At 42.4% G+C, this 24,907-nt stretch overlaps 2 protein-coding genes across 4 annotated transcripts in view; one reads left to right on the forward strand and one right to left on the reverse strand.

The window, feature by feature from the left end:
- Positions 1 to 19,345, forward strand: part of LMNTD2 (lamin tail domain containing 2) — a 66,674-nt gene extending 47,329 nt beyond the window's left edge. The window contains exons 10-14 of the mRNA XM_054970011.1: positions 264 to 383; positions 1,684 to 1,895; positions 10,761 to 10,864; positions 17,289 to 17,374; positions 19,199 to 19,345. Coding sequence (XP_054825986.1) covers positions 264 to 383; positions 1,684 to 1,895; positions 10,761 to 10,864; positions 17,289 to 17,374; positions 19,199 to 19,345 — 669 coding nt within the window. The remainder of the gene's footprint in view (positions 1 to 263; positions 384 to 1,683; positions 1,896 to 10,760; positions 10,865 to 17,288; positions 17,375 to 19,198) is intronic.
- Positions 19,346 to 20,122: 777 nt separating this feature from the next.
- Positions 20,123 to 24,907, reverse strand: part of LRRC56 (leucine rich repeat containing 56) — a 138,804-nt gene continuing 134,019 nt past the window's right edge. For all 3 annotated transcript variants that reach the window (XM_054970202.1, XM_054970201.1, XM_054970203.1), the window contains 2 exons: positions 22,782 to 23,145; positions 20,123 to 21,137 (listed from right to left, as the gene is read on the reverse strand). In XM_054970202.1, coding sequence (XP_054826177.1) covers positions 20,945 to 21,137; positions 22,782 to 23,145 — 557 coding nt within the window. In that variant the 3' untranslated portion in view covers positions 20,123 to 20,944. The remainder of the gene's footprint in view (positions 21,138 to 22,781; positions 23,146 to 24,907) is intronic.

Genomic DNA, 24,907 nt, shown 5'->3' on the forward strand with positions numbered 1-24,907 from the left:
TGTTAATACAATAATTTAAGATACTGAAGGCCAAACTATATTACATGCAACAAGTATCTTGAAGCTCCCAGCTTAAAACCAGCTTCTCAAGGGAGTTATTGAAAGGGCTGCAATTTATTCAGGCTAAGGACTGTCAAGCTACAGTTGCCATGGTTGCCTATAATGTGTCTTTTAGCTCTCTGATGAAGATGCAAAGTTTTTAAATCTAAAAGTGACCTGTAGATCTTAGAGAGTATATCTTATTCATCTGCACTGTTTTTTAGGTGTGGGCTCCAGGGGCCAACCTTGCTCAAAAGCAACCTTCAGACACAGTCCTATGCTCACAGGGGTTTTTCAAAGCAGGGCCAGAATGCACTACCATCCTCTACAATTGCAGTGGCCAGGTAAATTGCTTTGTTGAACAATTTGGAAAGGATATGCTGCTTTGTACTTGCTGTTAAAATAGTATGGAGAAGGCTGATGTGTTATCATCTAGTGGGGGGATCAGCATTGTATCACCTGTGAACTTTAATATAAGCTCATAATACAGAATGTGTTTTTGTCTGTTGGAAATCATCAGCAAGGTATATTGAACACTCAATTGTGGTGTATTCAGATTTCTGAGTTTTTCAATAATTTTTGTTCTGCTGTGTAGTGAGGGAAGCTGACATGTCCATACCATTTTGGTTGGGAACAGCTTAATTAATCCTGGGGCTCTGTAGAAATTATACAAGAAAATATACCTTGGGAAGGTCTACTGGTGCCAATTTTTTGACACATGGATGAGACAGTTTATTACATTTTATCACACCTTTCCTTTAAGGAGCTCATGTTGTGTTATTTTATCTTCACAACAGCTCTGTGAAGTAGATTACGCTGAAGGATGGTGACTGGCTCAAAGCTGTAGTTAAGTATGGACTTGAACCTACAATTTCCCTGATCCAAGTCCACATTTTTATCTCCTACACTATAATGATTCTCAATTGGGGTGTGCAATCCGGGTTCAGCAACTATTTTAAAAAACAGATTTATGTCAATCCGACTTAATCTGGTTAAATCAGATTGCATACCTTGAACTCTGCATCAGATCTGGGCACCTGGACTTCCTAGGCCAAATTATCTGGTTGTAGGCTGCTGCTGCAGACAGCTGCAATGGCAGAAAGAAGGCAGCAGCATGAATGGAGCCACACCCCTAATTCTCACCGTACTGTGTCATTACCATGAATTTTATGCTACCTGTGGGAAAGCATATTAGTCTTTCTTGTTATATCCAGATAGTTACCTGCCTGAAGTGTAATCTGAATTTTAAAACTGAAATGATTGTTGTTTGTTAGATGAAAATGATTGTAACAAATATTGCCAAATTTAGTGCAAGAGAGCCCGAGTTTGTCACTCTGGATTATGTACCCCTTATCAGCTATTGGTACCCGACTATGGTTAATAAAAGACACATCCAAATACCAGAGTGCCCTGAGGGGAATGCAAAAGAGAGGAAGGCCAGCTGTGGGAGCTCACACTATCAGCTGCTGAAGAAACTTCCAATAGTGTTACAGATATCTGCTTTTTTTTGTTTTAACTTTTGTATCAATTTTTTGTAGAGAGTTTAAATTGTAAGGTGCCTTGAGTGTATTGACAGAAAGGGGGTATATAAATGTCAATAAATGCTAGTCAACTGAGATCTGGTATATTCCCCCCCCCTCCCAGACTTTGTCACAATACACAGCACCCCAAAGATACACAGCAGTTACAGAGGCCTACAGTGATAATGTGGACCTTTCTGTGGACAAGTTTCCACTTACTGATGACAAGGAGGAATTGGTTGCATCATCATGGCCTTCAAAGGAAGAGCTAGCTATGCCTGCACAAACTCTCCAGCAAGAGATGATGGATAGTTCTTCCAGAGCCATAAAGACGAGGTAAAGATTTAATTTTTTAAAAATTAATTTCCAAACTTAACACAAAAAAACCCCACCGTCTAAACCACATACAATAACATACAATATTACATATAAGAATAAGGAGTGATCATATAGTACAGCAAGAAAAAAGATTAAGAAAATAAAGAATAATGAGAAAGGGAAAAAGATGAAAAAGAAAACAGGTAACGTTGACTCAAACTGTTAACTTTTCGAATTTATCTTGCACAATATAAAACTTAGAGAGGACATTTTTAATGACATATGGGAGGTTTTCCCCCTCAAAACATTTCTATATATACTATGAATCTAATCTCTTTTCCATATCTTGAGGAAGGGTTTGAAAAAATGTTGACATTGGGTACTGTTCTGATTAGTATATGCAGGGTTTTTTTCTGGGAAAAGAGGTGGCAGAACTCTCAAGAGGGAAATGAGGAAGAAACACACTGGATTCTTTGAAATCATATTATTTTCAAGCACTATTGCTGAGTATTTTCAAGAGGTGCCGGAACTCCATTCCCCCGCGTTCCCCCTGAAAAAAAGCCCTGAGTATATGAAATGAAGTGTTGATATGTTTCATAAAAATCTGACATTCTGGTATTATCTTTAACAATCCTAAGCTGATGTGTCAGTTTTTCTGCCATAGCTATTTGCCAAAACTCAGCGTATCAGTGATGTAATGATAATGATCCTGCAGATTTCCAGCACTTTGCTATTACCTTACGCACTACCATCAACATGAACACTATTAATCTCTTGGATGACACATTTTCTCCCCACCCCACCCCCACTGCCATATTGTTAGCAGGGCCAGTGCTGGTGTGGCATAAATAACTTGATTTGTGATATTTTCCATTTCTATAAATATTTTCCTCCAAAATTTTGATACTACAGGGCATGACCACCACATGTGAATATGGCTGATTGCAACTCCTCCAACAGTTTGTGTTATTTGTGTTATTTATTCTAGCAAGACGTACCAGGATGATATACCATTGGTGTAATAACTTCAAGGAATTGTCCCCGAGGGCTATTGATACTGTTTTCCTTGTTTGAGTTGTCCATAATTTTTCCCATATATTTTGTTCTATTTTTATCTCAGTGTCGTTTTCCCAAATTGTTTCAGTCTGATTGATGTGCTTGTATCTATTTCAATTAAATATGAATATATTTTGGAGGTTATTCCTTTTGTGTTATCCATGTGTTAAATTAAGATCTGTTCAAATTTGGTCATCTTTCTGGTCATAGTTTGCCTTACTGTAGGATTCACAATTAAATAATGTAATTGATAAAGAAGTATACAATTTATTGGGATTTCTTGAAATTTTTCTTTTAATTATACAACAGTGAGGGGAGCTTCATTTTTGTAAAGATCTCTCATTCTGTGAATCCCTTTTTCTTTCCATCTATTATTTCATTTTCTCTAGGGAAAGTTGGGGTGCAATGTAAATGGAATTAATGGGGATATTTTTGGGACCAGTTTGTTCTTCTATTTATTCCAAATTTTAATGTGTATAAAAAGGGGTTCTCAGCTCATTTTATATCTCTTACTTTCCCCCCTCCAAAATAGTTTTTTCAGTTAATTTCAAGTGCTCCCTATTTACTTCCATGCCCACTCATATCTTATCAGGGGAACCTTCCAGATATGACATCAATGTTTTCAGCTGGTTTGCCTCATAATATTTACTTATACTGGGTTCTCCCCATCCCCCTTTATCTAATCTTTTTTGTCTCAAAGCCTTTGAAAGTTGTGGCTTTTACTTTGATAAATGAAATCAGTAAATATCTTTTGCCATTTTGCTAGCTCTTTTGATTCGATTGCTATGGGAAGTGTTTGGGGAAAAAACCCTTAATTTTGGCAGCACTACCATTTTAATAGCATTGATTCTGCCCAGGATTGTCAGATGTATCTTGGACCATCTCTTAATATCTTTTTTTATTTGTTGAATTACTGGGTGGAGGTTTAACTGCTGGAGTTTATTTAAATTTTTTGAAATATTTATACCTAGATATTTGAATGATTTATAAAATGTTGGAATACCCAGATTACTTTGAATTTCATATTGTATTTTAGGTTTACTTTTTATATATAATGCTCCAGATTTTTTATAGTTGATGCATAATCCTGTGATTATTCCATATTCATTGATCTCTCTTATTAATTCTGGTATAGCTTCTTTAGGATTAACAGGTAAAGATTTAATTAAGAAGGAGGTTTAAGTACATAAATCTAGCCAGCTGGGAGGAAGAATGGAACATGGTGTCATCTAATACATTACTATCCTACTTCCTTTATGTACAGGTGATTTCATAACCTCATGATAGTTATGGTCCTATTGGTTCATTTACATACCAGCGGTGGCTTTTGAATCACCAGATTCCATCAGTGCAGCAGTGTTGACAGTTGCAAAACACATAAAGGTGCCATGGAAAAATCTTTTCAGAAAATACATTCACTATCCTTCTAGCCTTTTAAAGATGTCATGAGCAAACAGAGGTTTGTTTGTCACAAGTGAAGGCCTGGCTTCTTGCTGTGCTTAAGTATTCCCTCCTCCCATCACATATGCAGCATCCTTGTTTCTAAAGTCTTCAGTCTAACTTCATTTTTTGGTGATGTTAGATGTAGGCATCTGAACAAACTGGTGTCTGATACTTCCTCACACACAGTTACTAAAAAAAATGAATTCGAGTTTGTTAAAGTAGTTGAAGGTCTATGGTACTTGGAGAGGGGAGATAGTAACTAGACATGGGCACGAACCCAAACAATTTAACGAACCCACGGTTCATAGTTCGCTGCTGCTGACGAACCTGAAGTCGTGAACCGCAACAAACTTTTCCTGCTGACGAACCGGTTCATGGTTCATGGTTTGTGGGTGTCAGAATGGCCCCCGTTGGACTTAGAGAGCCCATATTCCCAGGGAGTGTTTAGCAGGCTCTCCTCCAGCCAGCATCCAAGTTTGGTCAAGATTGCAATAGGGATCTTGGAGTTATAGTCTCTCCAATCCGAGCCCCCCAGGAAACTCCCACTTGATACAATTAGAGCCACCAGTTGACGTTGGCCCAGCGTAAAAGGGGTGTACTCAAAGGCGGGCCACGTCCACTCAGGGGATGGGGGGTCTGGCTGCTCGCCGGCTGCACCCCCAATGTGCCTGCCCGCTAGGCCTCAGAGGAGCGTGCGTTTATTCCTGGCGCAGGCCGGAAGGTGAGTGCTGATGGCGGCCACCAGGCCTGGCAGGCACAGGGAGGCGGTGGCGTACCGCCGCCCCTCAGGGGGTGGGGAATCTGGCCACTTGCCAGTGGCACCCTCCATGTGCCTGCCTGCCAGGCCTCAGATGAGTGCACGTTTATTCCCGGTGCAGGCTGGAAGGGGGTCTGGCTGCTCGCCGGCTGCACCCCCAATGTGCCTGCCCACTAGGCCTCAGAGGAGCGTGTGCTTATGCCCGGCGCAGGCCAAAAGGTGGTTTGTGATGGCGGCCGCCAGGCCTGGCGGGCACAGGGAGGCGGTGGCGTGCCGCCAGGAGGTCTGGATGCTCACCGGCTGCACCCCCCATGCGCCCACCCGCCAGGCCTCAGAGTAGCACACGTTTATTCCCGGTGCAGGCTGGAAGGTGGGTGATGATGTCGGCCGCCGGGCCAGCAGCGATGAACCACCTCCCCTCATGGGGCAGGGGATCTGGCCACTCGCTGGCGGCACCCCTCATGTGCCTGCCCGCCAGGCCAAAGAGGAGCACGCATTTATTCCCAGCGAGGGCCAGAAGGCGGGTGATGTCCCCTCTCTTTCTATTTCTATCTCTATCATTTTCTACATACAATTCTCCAACTATATACCATTATCTGTTAACATACATTCTCTAATGTATGTACATACATTCTAGTGTATTGTTCATTATACTTATACATTTTCTAATGTTTGTATCTCTCTCTGTTTTTGATTTTCAATCCTTTTATCCATGGATGTGTCGCGTTCTGTTCAATTCTATATCTATTTGTTGCATTCACATTCTGTTTCTAGATCTGGAACAGTTGATATCTGTGTACCTCTTTCTATCTGTTTCTCTGTATCTTCCTCTCACTGTCTTCGTAACTTTCTATCTCTGTTTCTTCCTATGTTTTTCCACCAGTATCTATCTGAATCTATATCTTTCTATGTATATCTGCCCTTTCCTTTTTCTTTCTATCTCTAGCTGTCTTTTTCTCTTTCTATAACTATATCGTTTTCTACATACCTTTCTCTATCTTCACCTATATGTTTGTGTATTGATCTTTTTCTAATGTTTTTGTTTTTCAATCCATCCTTCTATCTATCTGGCTATCTTGTTCTGTCCGACTCTGAATCTATTTCTAGCGTTCGCATGTCATTTGGAGGGGAAGTGGCAAGATCCCCCAGCAACCGTGGGGCCTCACCCAAGGGTCCCCCTGAGGATTTCTCTGGTGGCAGCCAACATCACCCACCTTCCTGCCTTTGTGGAAAGGACGGGAGTTGCAGGACACATTCCCACCCGGCTGAAAGGGGTCCAGTCAGTCCTGTTGACAGGGGAGCCGCCATGCTGTGCAACTGACTGTATCCCTATACGATACAATTGGCGGCACGATCGCAGTCGAGCTGTCCATTGTGACCAAGGAAGGAGCAGTAACAGGATAGTCCCTCGTGAAGGGGCAGCTGACATGACCCGCTGTCCTGCCTTTGCGGAAAGAAGAGGATGAGCAGGACAGGAGACATTGCATGGATGGGTCAGAGTGGTTCCAGAGAGGGAGAGACAGAAATGGGACAGCAGCAGCAGACATCGGCCACCTTCCTGCCTTTGCGGGAAGGACATGAGTCGAGGGACCCATTCCCCCCTGCACATAGGGCACAGAGTTTGCAATGGATAGGGGCACTGAGCAGCTCAACTATATGTGCAACAGCTCAGGAGCTGTTGCGCAAGTGCCCAAAGGAGGCTGCCGCCAGCATCACCCACTTTCTTGCCTTTGCATAAAGGAGATGTCATGATGATCTGGCTGTGCCAGGAAGGCCTAGCAAGGTCTCAGAAGCCGGTTAGCAGTGGGAGTGGGCCTGGCTAAAACTGACCCAAATGTACCAGCCCTCATTCGAGATACCCACAGGACTCGACGGGCAAGGACGCATGGCGACGGCATGGAGAACCAAGGGGCAAAATGTTTTAATAGCCTGCAGAACCCCACGCACTCCACGATGGATAGGGGCAAGCCATGTAGGGCAATTGTCTCTGCCATGACGCGAAGGCCCGCCTCCTGAGCCATCAACTTTGAGGTTCTAAGTGACACTGTCCCAGACCCTGAGGGGACAACCTCCGTGAGTGCGGCCTGCTGGAGCGCTCTACTCCCACCGGCGTCACCTTCAGGGCAAAGTGACCCTCCCACTGATCCATGCTCAGAAGAGCTGGTCACCCCCTTTCTCCCCCCAATGGATGTTTCACTGGCCAAGGAGGGAGACAGGCTTGGGTGGTGCGTCTTCAGGTGCCAAGTCAGGACCGTCGAAGACAGGTACTTTGGGTTTTTGTCCCTGCACACCAGGACATCGCAGGCATGGCACCGCACCACACAGGGGTCATTAGAAAGGGCCTGAAAGTGCCTCCATATGGAGGCGTTGAAACATGGACCACTAACTGTCCCAGGAGAAGGAGGATGACCAATTACAGACTGCACTGCGGAGCTGGCCATGGATGATGGGGTGAGGGGTGGACTGCAGGCGGGAACACCACTGAGAGTTTGGGATGGGGATGGGAGGGATCTTTCATAAAACACAAACCATTCCTCCAGGGATCTGTCACCCACCCCCTCCTCAAAATGTTGAGAGAAATTCTCTCTCCCCTGCGGAAAGACCACTTTGGCCTCCTCCACAGCCCCCACAGGTGAATTTGGGGGAGCAGGAGGACTCTCTGCTGCCCCCGAGCCACACCCACTACTGCTTTCCACAAGTAAACCAGGAAGACTGCCATCGCACTTCACCCCACGACCACCCTTGACGGCCAACACAACAGGAAGACTCATTGTGCCACCAAACTAGAATTAAGGATGACAGAAAAGGAGATGACACTGTGAGCCCTTAGCTGTGGTGCCCACTGAGCTTGGCCCTAGAGCCTGGCAGCAGCCCTGGCACCAGAGGGAGGGAGGGACTACAGCCCTAGCCCACCACTCCCACAGACCTGACCAGATCAGGCACTAATAATACTTGTGAGCCCTCAGCCGAGGTGCCCACCAAGCTTGGCTCCACGGCCTGGCAGCAGCCCTGGAACCAGAGGGAGGGAGGGACTAGAGCCCTAGCCCACCACTCCCACAGACCTGACCAGATCAGGCACTGATAATAATCAATGTGAGCCCTCAGCTGAGGTGCCCACTGAGCTTGGCCCCAGGGCCTGGCGGCAGCCCTGGCACCAGAGGAAGGGAGGGACTAGAGCCCTAGCCCACCACTCCCAGAGACCTAACCAGAACAGGCACTAATAATACTGTGAGCCCTCAGCTGCAGTGCCCACTGAGCTTGTCCCCAGGGCCTGGCAGCAGCCCTGGAACCAGAGGCTGAGGCTAAAGCCCTAGCCCAGCACATCTACAAGCCTGACCACCAGACCAGGCACTGGTAATAATATGAGCCGTCAGCCAAGGTGCCCACTGAGCTTGGCCCCAGGGCCTGGCAGCAACCCTGGGACCAGAGGGAGGGAGTAGAGCCCTAGCCCACCACTCCCAGAGACCTGACCAGATCAGGCAGTGATAATAATGTGAGCCCTCAGCCGAGGTGCCCACTGAGCTTGGCCCCAGGGCCTGGCAGCAGCCCTGGAACCGGAGGCTAAGGCTAAAGCGCTAGCCCAGCACACCCACAAGCCTGACCACCAGATCAGGCACTAGTACTAATAATAGTGAGCCCTCAGCCGAGGTGCCCACTGAGCTTGGCCCCAGGGCCTGGCAGCAGCCCTGGAACCAGAGGAGATAGATCCCTATCCCCAAAATCCAAGCTCAATTATACTCTCTCTGTCTCTCTTCCCAAAGGCTAGCAAGTAGCAAGCAACAGCTCTGCCACACTCCATGGCTCGCTGAAAGAGAAACCCCGCCTGGGAGCCCACTGCTATTTATAAGCACAGGTCCTATAGACCAACACAGGAGGTCTGTGGTTGGCTGTCAGAGCTGCCTATCAGAGTTTGCAGGGATGAGATTGGAGTGTTCATGGCTACAGAACACCCCCCTCCCCCTCCCTCCCCCAGGTGTCTTCTCCCAGGTTGTAACCACTTTGCAGCTCTATGGTTGGAAGGAAGACCTGCCAATCAAAGTAAGCTGGGCTTCCATTCGGGTTTCCAGGGCGACACCAGAGTGCAGACAGAGTTCAGGCATTCCCCCCGGCTCCATTTCCAAAAGAATTGATTGATGGTGCCTGACTGTCTGGCTTCATGAACCGTGGAAGAATGCACTGAACTGGACCTCTTATGAATGGGGGTTCGTTGGCCATGGACGCTCACGTACTGCCGGATCGTGAACGGACGATTGGGTGGATTGTGGCTTTTTTATGTTCGTAATGCGGTTCGTGCCCATGTCTAATAATAACTCTCTTTCCTATATAATGTCTGCAATCAAAACTGGCCCAACTGGCTGCTTTAAGTTCTGGTAGGGGAAAAGCAGTGAGAATTATAAAGTACCTTTTCTTCTAAATTTCTCCAGCAGTGTAGCCCTGATTCATTTCCCTCTCCCACCCTGATGACTGCTTTTTAGAGCCAAAAGACATTTCTGTGGTTTCTATCACAGGACTCCAGTGCTGTGTGATTTTCCACCCCACCCCATTGTCAGAGGCTGTTATTACAGATACTGTCACAGCAGTGGCTAACAAGTTTGATGTAGTTTGGATTCTTCTGGTCCTTCTGAAGCATAAGGAATTAAGCATTTTAAGTTCTGTCATCACATGTGCCTCTTGCTCTTCACCATTTTGTGATCTGTTGAACCAGAGTGGCTAAGTGTGAGTTGTGAATAGGGAAGTCTCATCTCAGCCACAAAACTGTAAGATGCCCTTAGGTGAGCTCAGTTCCCACCACCTGAAATATGGGGTTAATAATACTCACCTGCCCTCAAGAATCATGGTAAGGATTAGTGTACTGCATGTGTGAAAACTGGTTTGATCACACATAATGCACAACCACTTGACTATCATAAGGGGCTAGCTGACAGGAACATATTTCACCCATCTTAAAACAGCTACACTGGCTGCCAGTTTGCTCCAAGTTCAATTCAAGGTGAGGGTTATGACTTTTAAATCCCTACATGGCCTATGACCCACATAGCTGAAGAACCCTCTCTGCCCATACGTACCAACAGCACTCTTCAGACTGCTACCCATTGGCTGTTTCTCTAAGGTAGCCTGCCTGGCATCAACCAGAGACCAGGCTTTTTCCATTGTAGCTCCCATTCTGAGGCATGGGCTATCTGAGGAAGTGAGGGGAGCACCATTATTAGAAATCCTCAGGGGGCATTGCAAAGCCAATATAGACAGGACTCACCTTTTGTCGGGGAGGGGATATTTGAGGTTTTATTCTGTTGGTTTTAAATTGTAATGTTAAGTTACCTTGAGCCATGCAGAAAAGTAAGGTATAAATATTTTAATAAATAAATAATGAATTATAAACAGTATTAGCTCTTAAATTAATTACTTAATATCAGGTAGATTATTTTCATTTCCAGATGTTGCCGACATGAACTGTTTTCAGCAGCCTGAAAACACTTAAAAGTTGATCAAGCCTAGCACAGTGCATTGGTAGCAAAGAGTAGATTCTTGTTTAGATTGTTTTGAAGATGATGGTTAGCTTTATACTGAGCCAATTTGGTTTCTCTTCTCAGATACACACACCCATTTTCTATTAACTCTTCATGCAGTGCAATTTGGAATGTCCTTCCCAAAGCAACAAAGAAGAGAATCAGTGATGCAAGTGATCAGTCTTCCATCTTGTCCTTAAAAAGCATCAGCTACCCACTCTTGGGTATGTAGATCAACATAAAGATTTCTGTGTTAACTGTTGGGCAGAGTTATCCAGCGTTAAGCCACGTTATGTTAGGATCTCTTTCACTACACAGAACATATCTACCTTAAAGATAATGTGGATGTATAAATGGTTTAACTGAATGCACTCAGCGGCAGGCACAGATGCACTAACTACATGTTACATGCAAGCACATGCAGTGAAGCCCTAACTAGACCCCACCACCACAACCAATTTATCAGCTTCAAATCATCCTCTAAATGTCCCCCCACCCCTCATTGGGCTCCAAACATATTTACTCATACTTTGAACCCTGAAGGGATAATTTGCTTAGGGGAGGTGATTTTGAGCAGAGAATCCATGGGAAATGATTAAGCATCCCCTTCCTCTCACCTCCACACCAAAATAACTCTTTTGTGAAACTTAATTTTAAAAGTTTTGGTGCTCCAGTACAAGTTTGCATTTACAATGTAGTTGACCTCTTAAGACAAGTCTGTGCCACAGATGTAAATCTGGATAACAATCATGGCTACTTTCAAAAATTGTCTGGGAAATGAATGGGCAGGCGGATGCAGAAATAGGAATCTCTAGCATGGAATTCTCACTATCTTGACTAAAATGTAATGGTTAGGTGTCTTCAGTGCAGAGACACACTTAGAAATTGTGCCCATATGTACAGGGAAACACATCTAAATACATTCTGCAACCCTAGAAGCTTTTTGCACATCACCTATTCTCTGCTTCTACTTTTGTTTCTTTTAACTAGGAAGACAGATGTCAATCAAACTCTGTGCTTTATCCTGTGCTCATAATATGAATAAAATATCAAAACTACTGCGCTAATTTGATACTGCAACAAGTTATTACTATGATAATTTGTAACACATACAACACCTGGTTGTACGGCAAATGGCTGTGCTGTTATGTTTCTACTGAAAAAGAATTCCAGTTCACTCTGATGGAGAGTATGTTGCCCATGTACCTGTCAGACACACCAAACAATACTGAGGCTCAGACAGCGTAATATGTTTGGAGAGCAGAATGGGGAACCTGTCCTTTTGAAACAACTTACAAAGCCTGTGTGGTAATGCAAAGTTGCCTGAGTAAGCTGATCCACAGTATCCCCAATAAGTAGTTACTGGGAACTGGGAGTAGACTTCCTTGCCAGATTTTTATCCCACCCTTTCTTCAAGGCACTCAGGATATATTGTTCTCCCCTCCTCTTTATTTTCACAAAAACCCTGAGATACATTAGGCTGAATGAGAGTGACTGGCCAGGGGCACCCAGTGAACATTCATGGTTAAATGGGTATAATGGCAGAGTTGCATACTATGCAGTGAAGTGTGTGTGCGTCTGTGTCTGTGCTATAGACATGCATGTGTGGACAGAAACAAACTTACTCTCAGAGCCTTGGTTAAGCTTTAGAACAGCAATAAGAAGTCATTTATTGTTTGCACTCCGTACAGGATAAGAAAGGGGAGAGATAGATTTCTAACTATCTAGCTATCTAATCTAAAGATGCCAGTGGCTGGTAGGATCGCATGTCCTACACCCATGGTAGCAAGATGGAGAGGAGAAAGGAGTGTGTGACAAAGAGAGGAAGATGAGGTGTCATGAAGAGGAAGTCCCAGAGAATATAATCTACTCTTCAAAGGATAGCAGCAAAGCAGTAGAAAGGATAGATCCCTGACCTTTCTATCTCTTGAAAGGGACAGTGTTTTGTCCCCCTCTCAGTATGAATCCAGATCTCCCTAATTCTTTCTCCCTGTATCACCTCATTCTCCTCCCTGCCAATTTGTGAACAATATTTCCTGGTACCCCTACTCAGGTACCCACCAATAGGTATCAACATGTTCTAAATAGTTTTTTTTTAAAAAATGAGACAAATTAATAATTTTGTGTGTGTAGGTGTGAGTGAGTGCTCCCAAATACATCACTGTATGGGAATAGATACACTTGTGTATACATGCCTTAATGTGGTGAGGGGGGTTGAATGTGTCAGGGAAGCTGAGAGAAATACTGTCATGAGTGCAGGCTTGGTCAAGAGTTTAAACTCCTGGAAGAGTCATTCAAGGCAGAATGGTCAAAGCTGAGACACCAGACTAAGAGTGGAACCACACAAGACACACGGACGCGTGTCAGATCCTGCAAGGACCCCTGGGAAATGTAGTCTTTTTTATTTAAAAAAACAGCCATTCAATGTGATTCTCAGATGGGAAGAATCACAACTGGAGGGACTTTCTCTTTCACACACTCTCTTTCTCTTCCCTCTTTCAAAAATTCTCTGGGAGCTTGGGATGGGGGTGGGGCGGTGGGGAGTGACAGAACAAGAGGCAGGAAAAAAGCCAAGGTGTTTTGCAAGCAAGAGAGAAACTCAGTCCCACCCAGTCTTCTTCTCCCTGCAGGGAATCACAGCGCAGATTCCCCCCCCCCCACCTCTGCCTCGTCTCTGAGCTACTGAAGGAAAACCGAAGCAAGTGGATTTTTGAAAGAGAGAATTTTTCCAGTCAAGCGGCTGTTCTTTGTAAGAAAATCCATTCAGCTCAGTTTTCCTCCAGGAGCTTGGAGAGTGGGGAGGGTAAGACTACCGCTCCCAGGGAAGCTTGTGTGACCCAACATGTGCTCTTCATGTGCAGTTTGTCTTGTGTGTTTCCACCCTTAGATGCATCCACCCCTTTCAGGAATCAATGGTAGCATTAGCAGAAAAGAATTGACTGTTAAATGGTGATGGGAGCAGAGGATATTTTGAAGGCTAGCTACTGGGTAGCAGCAGTAATGTAAGGTGACACTGCCAGAGAATCTTTTGCAGACAACGGCAGTGTCACTTCAGCTAACCCTAGTTAGTACTGCTCAGAAGAAGGCAATGGTAAACCACTTCTGATGAGACAATCCAAAATGAAAGAAGATATAGTGCTGGAAGACAGGACTCCCAAATGGCACTCAACTGTCTACTGAGGAACAGCTGAGGACAAGTACAAATAGTGCTATTCTTAATGATGGGATTGGATTAAAGCCAAAAGGATGTCCAGTTGCAGATGTGAATAAATGCAAAGGGAATGTCCAAAGCTGTGTGACATACATAATAGGAACATGGAACGTGAGAAGTATGAAGCCAGGTAAAGTAGAAATCATAAAACAAGAAATTGAATATTTAATTTTGCAATCCTGGGTGTGAGTGAACTAATGTGGGCTGAATCAGGACCTTTCCAGTCAGAAAATTACAAAGTGTTTCACTGTGCAAATGACAAACAAAAAAAATGATGTTGCTTTAATAGTGAGGCCAGACATAGCACAAACAGTCAAGAGCTATAACACTAAGTCTGACTGATTAATATCAGTCAGATTTCATGGAAGGTCTATAAACATAACCATCATTCAAGTTTATGCCCCAACTAGAGATGCTGAGGAAGAAGAAATAGAAAACTTTTGTGCAAATGTTCAAGAAGAAATTGATCACTGTGAAGCAAACAACCTGTTCATTGCTAACTCGTGCTTCAGGCAACCAAAAAAATGATTGTATACATGGAAATCATAGGGTGGACAATACAGGAATCAAATAGATTACATAATTGGAAGCAGAAGATGGAGAAGCTCTATGCTCTATGCTAAAATAAGACCAGGAGCTGATTGTGATACAGATCATGAGTTGCTAATATAAAAAATTAGAATAAAGCTGAAGAGAAACACTAAAAGAATCATAGTGCCAAAATACAATCTAAATAATATTCCTGAAGAATTTAAAGACCATGTAAAGAACAGATTTGCAATAGTAAATTTAATTGATCATGAACCAGAAGAACTATGGGCTGAAACCAGAGATACTATCAAGGAAGAATGTGCAAAGACTATGCTTGTAGCCAAAAGAAGGGAAAAGCCTAAATGGATGACTGAGGAAATTCTTAATATTGCTAAAGACAAATAAGAAACAAAAGCAAAAGATAACAGAAATAGAATTCTAAATGCAGCTTTTCTGCAACTTGCACTCAGAGACAAAGAAATCTATAATAATAATCAGTGCAAAGAAACAGAAGAGAACAACAAAAAAGGAAAAACAAATGGCCTGTTCTATAAGATCCAGAAAATCAAAGGGAATTTGTTAGACTTTTTGCAAGTGTCCTACACTCAGTCATGAAAGAGTTAAATTGTTATTCTGTTTGTTTCATCAGATAGCTAGTTAGCATAGGACCACTTAGGCGTCAAGAAAAGTTCCCGCCAGATAAAGTGGGAGTCTTTAATCTTAATGAGAGAATCTAGGAATGTCTATTGGGTGAGCTGGTTTATTGGGGGGCAATTAGCTAGCAACATATACTAATGTTTTATTGGTCTTTGTTCAGTTCACTTCTCAGTCTGTTCTAACTATGTTTCAATTCAGTCTTAGTCTCTAAGCTTCTCTCTAGTACCTAGCATAGCCATCAAGATGTAGTCAGTCAGTGTTTATTATTTTTCCTACCAATGTACCCTTTTTACCCTGTTATGTAGTAAAGTATTTTTATACAACAGAACAACAGAAGTCTGTCTACTTATTTCCACTGTGCTATTATCATACTCGGCTACTTACTCTGCTTACATATATATATCTCATGGCTGCTGCACCCCCAACAGAATTTCAACCACGGCTAGGAATGCTGAAAGATCAACATGGAAATACAGTATCCAATCAAGACAAAATAAAGATGGAGACAATTCACTGAAGAACTATGCAGAAGAGATGGAAGGATGACAGATTCCTTTGAAGAAGAATCTTTTGACAAAGAACTGGAAATCTTAGAAAGTGAAGTGAAAGCTGCACTTAAAACAATTGGAAGAAAGAAACCCGATAGGACACCAAGAGAGCTATTTCAAGCTACAGAAACTGAGTCCATCAAAATCTTAACAAGAATCTGTCAACAAATATGGAAAACAAAATAATGGCCCACAGACTGGAAATGCTCAGTCTATACATTCCAGTTCCAAAAAAAGGGAATGCCAAAAAGTACAGCAACGATCGGACCATTGCATTAATTTCCCATGCAAGCAAAGTGATGCTCAAAATTCTACAGCAAAGACTTTTACCATATATGGAACAAGAAATGCCAGGTGTTCAAGCAGGATTCAGAAAAAGAAGAGGCAGAAAAAGAAGAGGCACTAGAGATCACATTGCAAATATACGATGGCTAATGGAACATACAAGGGAATTTCAGCAGAAAATCAGCTTATGTTTTATAGATTACAGCAAAGTTTTTGACTGCATGGATCATGAAAAGCTATGGATAGTGTTAAAAGAAATGGGGGTGCCACAACATCTGATTGTTTTGATGTGCAACCTATAACAAGAGGCTACTGTTAGAATGGAATATGGGAAACAGAATGGTTTCCAATTGGCAAAGGTGTCAGACAAGGATGCATATTATCTCCCTACCTGTTCAACCTCTATGCAGATCATATCATAAGGAAAGCTGGATTAGGTTTAGAAGAAGGTGGAGTGAAAATTGGTGGACAGAACATTAACTATTTGAGATATGTAGATGACACCATATTACTGGCAGAAAACAGCGAAGTATTGAAACCACTACTAACAAAGGTTAAAGGAGAAAGCACCAAAGCAGGATTACAGCTGAATTTTAAGAAGGCAAAAGTAATGACACAATTTTAAAGCTGACAATAAGGAAATTGAAATGGTTCAAGATTTTCTATTTCTTGGCTCAATCATCAACCAAAAGGGAGACTGCAACCAAGAAATCAGAGGAAGATTGAAAGAGCAGCTATGAGGGAGCTAGAAAATATTCTTAAAGATAAGGATGTCTGTCTGGAGACCAAGATCAAGATAATCCAAATTATGTTATTCCCCATTACTATGTATGGGTGGGAAAGTTGGACAATGAAGAAAACTGACAGGAAGAAAATTGACTCATTTGAGAGTGCTGGAGGAAAATTTTGCAAATACTGTGGCTGACCAAAAAGACAAATAATTGGGTTCTAGATCACATCTAGCCTGAATTCTCTCTAGAAGCTAAAATGACAAAACTGAGGCTATCGTATTTTTGTCACATCATGAGAAGACAAGACTCTTTGGAAAAGACAACAATGCTAGGAAAAGTTGAAAGCAGTATAAAAAGAGGAAGGCTGCAAACGAGATGGCTTGACTCAATAAAAGAAGTCACATCCTCCAGTTTGCAAAATCTGATTAAGTCTAATGATAGGACAATTTGGAGGTCTTTTATTCATAGGGTTGCCAGTGGTTGGAGGCAACTTGACCCCCCCCCCCCCACACACACACACACACACGAGAGTAGATTAAGATGGTCAATTGTTGTATGGGGCTACATAAAGATGGTTGAGAGCTTTGGATTCTGCTAATATATTGAAATATTAAACTTCTGGTAGTTCAGATCTGCTCATAAGTAGTACTGATTAGGTACTCTGCTTTTATTTTTGTGTTGGCAGTCAAAGAGAGCCATTCTTCATCCAGTGAGGACGAATATTTTGTATCTCAAACATGGAAACCTCCACTTGAAGAACCAAAAGCCAGAGTACGTAAAATCCATTAGTAATATATGTGGAGAAGTAACAGCATTCCCAAACCTGTACAATCCCATGTAGTTTTTTCTGAGCTCCAGCTCAGATTTACAGACATTGGGGATGAGGAAGCAATGAGAGGCTCTGGCTGCTGCTTCTTTCCTTCTTCAAAGCAAGGGTCAAAACACATTTCTCTCCAAATCCCCTTCTCATGCCAGGTGACTCGGGTAGGAAAAAGGTCTTCTTTCAGTTTACACAGGCCTGTTGTAGAAGCAGGGCATGTCTTTGTCCCATTCCAAGTATGAAGTGGGCAGATTTCCTCTGCCCTCATGTTCTCCATGGGTATTGGGGTGGGGGTGGGGGAGAGGCAATGGCAGTGACCACAAATAACAGCTGCCTAGTCAAGTCAGGACTTGTGGACCCCTGGGGGTGGGGACTATTTGTTGGTGCCCCTTGGCCTCACAAATATGAAGAAACAGCAACATTTATGTTGTTGTTTATGTTTAAATGCTGTATCCTATGGTTGCTACCAATGTTTTACATTGTTTTTAAATTTTTGATGTAAATCCGCTCTGAGCCCGCTTGCAGGGAGTGTGGACTATAAATTAAATAAATAAATAAAACATTGACAGATGTTAGCATTTGGTTGAACCCTGGGACTCTGTGAGTGTAGCATTAATAGAATGGGCTATGGTAGAAAACTGAATACAACTCCTTTCAGAATGTCTGGGTGCTAATGCCAGGCTTTAAGTATAGAAAGAATGCAGTTAATGCTTTCTCAACAAAGGCATCTCATGTCCACATGATGGAATAGATCCAGAATATATATTTTGTTATTAAACATGAAAAGTATCATGTTAAGCCCACTATCATTTCAAGTCTTCCTACACATCCTACACATTTTCAGGCTCTGAGGTAGATTTCTTTTTTTCAGCCTGTTTTTTTTTTAAAAGCCAAGGCCTCCTGCTTTTCCTGTCAGTTATGCAGCCCTGCAAAACATATCAAACCTCACTGTAAATACTCTATCGAATAATATGCATTTTCTAGGAACTCTGAAATAAGGCAACAGACAGGACGCTTGGCAGGTCTTATTTTAAAGACGGAAATAATAATGGAATATTCTTTAAAGGAAAAATGATCTAGATAAGCTGTTTCCCTCTCTACCTGTACTACCAGTTAACATTTTATTATCACTGAGGCCAAAGATGGCTTACTGAAATGCATAAATTGGCATATTTAGTTTTAACTTACAGAGGGCTATCCACTTTGCTATGTAGCTTCAACAAATAGCTTCATTTTGTCATTTTAAGAATAAGACATTTTTTGTCTTCTTTGTGTTAAGATTTAAAATTAATTCAAGAGTTGGGAGTATGCAATAAGAGGGCAGCGATCAGGGATTTCACTGGCATGATCCCTTCATAGTTTTGGAAACATTTGTTCTATAATAAACACTGCTTTTTGAAAATGTATTTTGATTCAGACCCAGGAGCAGCATGTAGGCCAGGTTCAGGTGTCATAAGTTATCACTTGTTTTATATAAAGGATAATGAATTATGAGTAGCACAACACCTATCCCAAGATTGTGATTCTGTTTTCCTACTACGATGACAAGAATCTTGTTTCTACAAATCATCCAACAATGCAGTGGTCATATATGACAGAGTTATATCCTGAACTTGTTTTTTTATGATCTCAGTAGTTGATGGAAGTACTATATTCGCAGTGATAGAATACTGGGCTTGGATTAACTGCACAGTTACATTTGATGAGGTGTGGCAAGCATGCAGTTAATTTAATATACAGTTATCTGTTGGTGACAGTAGTATCCTTTTCTTTAGGAGTTCAAGACAACACTAGATACCATGCTTCCCATGGTAGCTCTGATAGGACAGAAGAGTGCCCGCTCAAAATATGGTTTCAAGTATATGACTCATATTCCCACCAGCACAGATCTGCATCTACGGCGGTACTATTATGGTAGTTGACGTACTGATGAAAGGAGGCAACAAAAGCTCCGTTTGCACAGTTTCTTTAAACACACACCAAAATATTACAATCTGTCTGAGAAAACTTTCATGGTTTGCAGTACTAATTCTGAGGTGATTTTTGGTGCCTGCTAACCTATCCTGGAAGGGTTGAATGCCACAAAAAGGACTGTAGGAGGCAGAAGAAAGAAACAACATTATCATAAATAGGCTTCAGAGTGGAATGTAATCATACCTAAACACTGGTTTTAATAGATGAATCCCTTTTACAAGTGAATGGGAAATAGGTAAATAATTTGATATTTGGACCAAACTAGTTATGTATTTAAACGTATTTAAACATACGTATTTAAACGTAAATGTATTTAAAGGAATTGCTCCACAGTGCAATCCTATGCAGAGTTAAACCCTTTTAAATCCACTGAGTTCAATGGACTTAGGATGTAACACTGCTTAGGACTGCATTCCAGTCATTTAGAAAGGTGTGGAGGTGGAGATGCTTCAATTTTTCTGTTGGTTTGGCTGAAGATTTGGACTGTACAGTCTTTATTTCATACTTGGGTTTGTTGCAGCATTCTCTATTATGTATTTCAATCTGTGAACCAGTTGACAGTTCACAGTATACCACATTGTATGTTATTTCAGATTATATAGGGATAATCTCCTTACAGCTGTCATCTTGGAAGAAACTTGTAAAATATGTTGTTTATGTCACTCTAAAACAAATCTTTAAAGTTACAGAACATTTTATTGCAAGTGTACATTGGTTATGAAACGGCATGACAAAGATGAAGTAAATGAGGGATTCTTGGGGAATCACCCACATCCACTGAAAGCATATTTTGGCTTGGAGAACATACAACCCACCTACTCATGTATATCTGCATGATAGCCATTGTGGGAAAGTGCTATGAGTTTCTAGTAAGCACTATTAAAACAAAGTGATGTGATAAAATCCTTCTGATTATAACCGCCCTCTGAACTATTCAGTTATTTGGAGCTGAACAGAGTAATTTCAAAAAGGATGGACAGTTTAGACTTCAGTGTAAAAGGGAAGCTAGTTCCAGAATCAAGGATATGTTCTGCAAGTTAGACCTGTCCAAAGAACACAGAAAGCCCACACAAATCCAATCCAAAAGAGTTGTTGTAACACAACTTCCCCAGTTTGTTCTGTTATTTTGTGTGTGGGAATGCATTGGCTGATACTTGAACAACTGCAGATGAATACTAGGGTGAATGCTGAAGGGCAGTCTGTATCTTCTTCCCACTGGCTGAGTCAAGGGAGCCATCTTGGTTTGTTAGGTCAGTCATTCAGTTGATCTGTAAGGTATGTTGTCTCTTGAGATGTCTGTAGTGGCCCAAGCTGTCTCTCCTGATTGGAGGTTTGAAGCTTCTCTCTTCACAGATTACTTTTGTTTGAGGTAATAAAGGTGTTTCCTTTAAACTACTTTGCTTGCCTAGAGCCACTGTTGTGCTTCATGATCATAATGACTAAGAGAAATCAGCCTGTGTTGCTCACAGGAAAATGGGAAACACAGAAAACAGATGAACACTTCTGTGACTTGGCAATGACGAATGCACAGCTGCTCAGGGCATTTCCTACAGTTTGGGAAACTTGCTTTGTGCTATCATAGAGATATTCGGCCTGCTTGGCAAGCTCTGCAGGGCAGCCTTGGCGGACAGAGGGCGGCCCACATTCAGCATTGCAAATGTCTCTGAAGTTTTTATGCCTGAGTGAACAACTGGGTGATGAGGGCTGATCATCTTGTGAAGTTTTTTATCCACAGTGGCTCTGAAAAGGAGGGGAAAATACCAAACTATAGTGAACTAATACAAATACATTTGAAAGACTGAGCTGGATATTATATGCATCTGTATTTATGCCTGGTGCTGGATGTAACACAGAGAAATTGAAGATTTTCTACAAATTTAAATCCACTCTACCACCACCACTTAGCATAGAGAATATGAGGCTGTTCAGCTGTACAATAAGAATATGGATGGTTAGTCTTCACCTTTGTGCAAATAATTTCCCTGCTAAGATTTCTATCATTCTGTTAAGACAGAAGTGCTGTTGGTTGGTAAGGCCAATAATGCTTTGTGCAGTCAGCCTCTTCTGAAAGGGCTGTATTCCTCCTTAAAGAGCAGAATCAGTTTGGGGTGATTTTAGTTCCAGGCCTATAGATAGAGGTGGTGATCTCTATGGCACATCACACTTTTAATCAACTTTGCTGGTTTGCTAGCTGAAGCTCTTCCATAACAGGCATGATTTGGCCAGTTATCCATATTCTGATTACATCCTATTACCCCAGTGATGAAAGAGCCACACTGGCTTCCAGATTGCTTCTAAGCACAACTTAAAGTGCTCTCTGTTATCTCTTAGTGCTCACTATTATCTCTAAAGCCCTACATGGTTTTGGATTGTGCCACTTGGAGGACAATCCTCTCCAGTATAAATTTGTCCACTGGCTAAAGTCATTATCAGAGAGCCTGTCCTTTGTGTTCCCACTGGCAGAAACAGTGAGCAACCCAATACAGGACCTTTTTGTGGTGGTGCCAAGACTGCAGAAGTCAGTCCCCACAGAAGTTCACCCACTAACATACTTTTAATCTAAAAATCCTTTGGAATCATTTTCCTTAGAAGTTTTACTGAAGTATTTATTGGTTGGTTCCAGCTATGATTGGAGATATTCATGGGTGCTGGTTCTGTTTTAATTTGAGTACGTTTTAAAGCTGATGTTTTATGACCTTTATCGTGAGCTCTTATTATTTCATAGTGCAGTTTTAAAAAGAGTTATGCCCTTCTCATTGAAGTCAATGATCTTGGTATGGTGTAACGCTGTTTGGGACTGCACTGTTAATTTGGTTTATTGTTTTACTTGAAGTTAGTTGCAAGCTGCTTTGAATAATATGCCTTATAAAAAGATAGAGTATGAATATTTTAAACAAACAAGGCACCCCTTTCAACAAACAAGGCAAACAGAGAATACCATTTGTAGCATACTTACCATGAGTGGGAATGAAGAATAGATTGAGAAATAGAAAATAGGAGGGAAGACTATTGTTGTAGCTACTAGTCTTTTAAAAGACACAAGCTGAGAAACAAAGCTATCCAAGTCATGCCTCCTGACTAAGTTCCACATATGTGTGCATACATATTATCTGTGGTTATTCCTTGATGGGGGAAATGCACTCATCACAATCTTAGAGGCATGTACTCAGAATCAAAAAGCAAGTATAACTATAAAATCAATAGGACTGTGACCACACTGTCAGAGTCATGTATGCACAAATCCACTGAGGTTTATGGGTTTGATTATGCCCAAATCTATGCTGGATTATGACCTTACCATAAGAGGGTCAATGAGCCCACATTTATCCCATGTATATTTCATCTATTTGTTTAGCAATCCTAACCTAGTTTAAGGAACCAAACCTGATGTCTGTTGATCCAGTTGCTGCTGGTCCTGAAACAGGCCTTCTGGTTGGCTTGTTGTTGCTGCCACAATGCCTATACTTCGGTCCTAACGCAGATACATTAGATGAGGCATCAGGCTTTCTGAAGAGACTAAAAACAGTAGTCTTCTCAACCACATGCTGCAGTGCATCTCTGTTCACAGCTGATGAAGTTGGCTTCAGTAGAGCTACCTCTGTTGAGCTGGGTACTTTCAGACGCCTGGCTCTGATAAGCCCATCTTTCACACCCTGTATGGATGCAGGTGATGGACATTTTGGAGGAGAAGGCACGAGAGGGTGCTTTATAAGAGTGGGTAATGCATTTTCCAAGGCATGGAATGAATCTGAAATGCAATAGGAAAGCACAAGATTTAGAAGAAGAGTTATTTCCTAACTTGAGACCATTCTCCAATAGCTACCATAACTGAGATAAACAGAGTTGCACTTACCTGTAACTGTTGTTCATCAAATGGTCTTCTGTGCAGGCACATATTGGGACTGCACACATGCAGGCCAGCCACAGAGAAGATTTCCAGCACTTTCTAGACCTCCTCCCTTTGGCGCTTTCCCATCAAAATAATCACATTACCAGGGCAAGGGGCACTATTCCCTCAGTTCTCTCCATGCCACCTTCAGAGACGCCCAGAAACTAAGGTTCTAGAGAGTTCACAGTAAGGCAGGAGGGGGGCATGTGGACTTGCACAGAAGACCACTCAATGAACAACAGTTACAGGTAAGTCCAACCCTGTTTTCATCTCCATGGCTTCTGCACAGTCTTACACTGGGGGAGTAGAAAGTTCAATTACTGAAGGAGGTGGCTGTGATGCTCTCATAGTAAGAGACTATGGAGGACCACCTTCCCAACAAATGCTTAGAGTCTCATTGACATTCACTCAGAGGTGCTTCTAAAGAAGTAGGGAGCACTCTAAAAGTGCCCCTGCCAAAGTACAAGGAGGAACGCAGCAAGGAAAAAACAGTGCTCTGGTGGGGAGAGCCGTGCTAGGTAAAGAGCACTGAATAGTCATGCACTCAAGGGACAGTGTGATCGCCTTTACCAATCCCCAAAGAAAGGATTGTGTAAGGATACTGCCAGGTCTCTCTTGGAATAATACAACCAATAGTATTGTTAGACATGAGGGCTGAAAACCAACCCAGGTAGGGAATCCTTGCCAAAGCATTGGACACATTAACATTGTGAAACTCTATGAATGGGAGCGGGGAGGGCTTGGTTAAAAACCCAATGTCATCATTCCACAGGTGGAAGTGCTGTATACTAAAAAAGAAGTGCCAGGGAGGTGCAAAGAGTTAACAAAGGGTTACATCCCTACTTGAAATGTCTTTGGAGATCCAGTAAGGGACAGGAAAGTTTAGAATGTCTGGATCCCAAACATAATATCACAAGAAGCAGAGTCCAAGTCCTGATAAAGTTTCAATAGAGACTCTTACCCACTTAGAGGTGCAAGATATGGTAGTCAAGGAGCAGCAGTTGTCACTCAGAAAAAAGTGAGACTACTGCTGTAGTGCAGGAAAAGGAGCTGATCAAAACTGCCAAAGTCATCAGTGGGAGTGGAAACATAGCAGATCCACACCAGAATAATGAAGCAGACATGATGGGGGCCAAAGAAAGGACAGAGAGTATGCACCATGAGTGAACCTTTTGCTGCTAGAAGAACAACCTGTGCAGTAAAAACCAGCTAGGAGATAAAGTATAAAAACAGATTACCTTGCCAGTGCAAGGGCATTCCCTAATGACAGGGGTCCCTGACAGCAAAGGAGAAAACAAAAGGGCAGGCCATGGACCATCACAGTGTGTTGCAAGGCCAAACAGCCCATTCCTCTAATTTATTCATTTTTATTATATTAGATTTTTAGTCTGCCCTCCCCGCCAGGCAGGCTCAGAATATCTAGGAGCTGGCATCAGTTAGTTGAGGCAACATTATTGCAATGACGTAGTGCATTTGCAGTAAAACAAAGACAAAGAAAGGTAAGGTAGGTCTAGTACTCTAGGTGAAAGTAGTGGTAGTACAACAGGGATACCAGTCCTCTGGGGACGGGGGAGGTATGGCGGTGGGGCCTGGTTTAAAGGGAGAAGGTCACGGAGATGTG

The sequence above is a fragment of the Eublepharis macularius genome, chromosome 2 (genome assembly GCF_028583425.1).
Source record: "Eublepharis macularius isolate TG4126 chromosome 2, MPM_Emac_v1.0, whole genome shotgun sequence".
Lineage (NCBI taxonomy): Eukaryota > Metazoa > Chordata > Lepidosauria > Squamata > Eublepharidae > Eublepharis > Eublepharis macularius.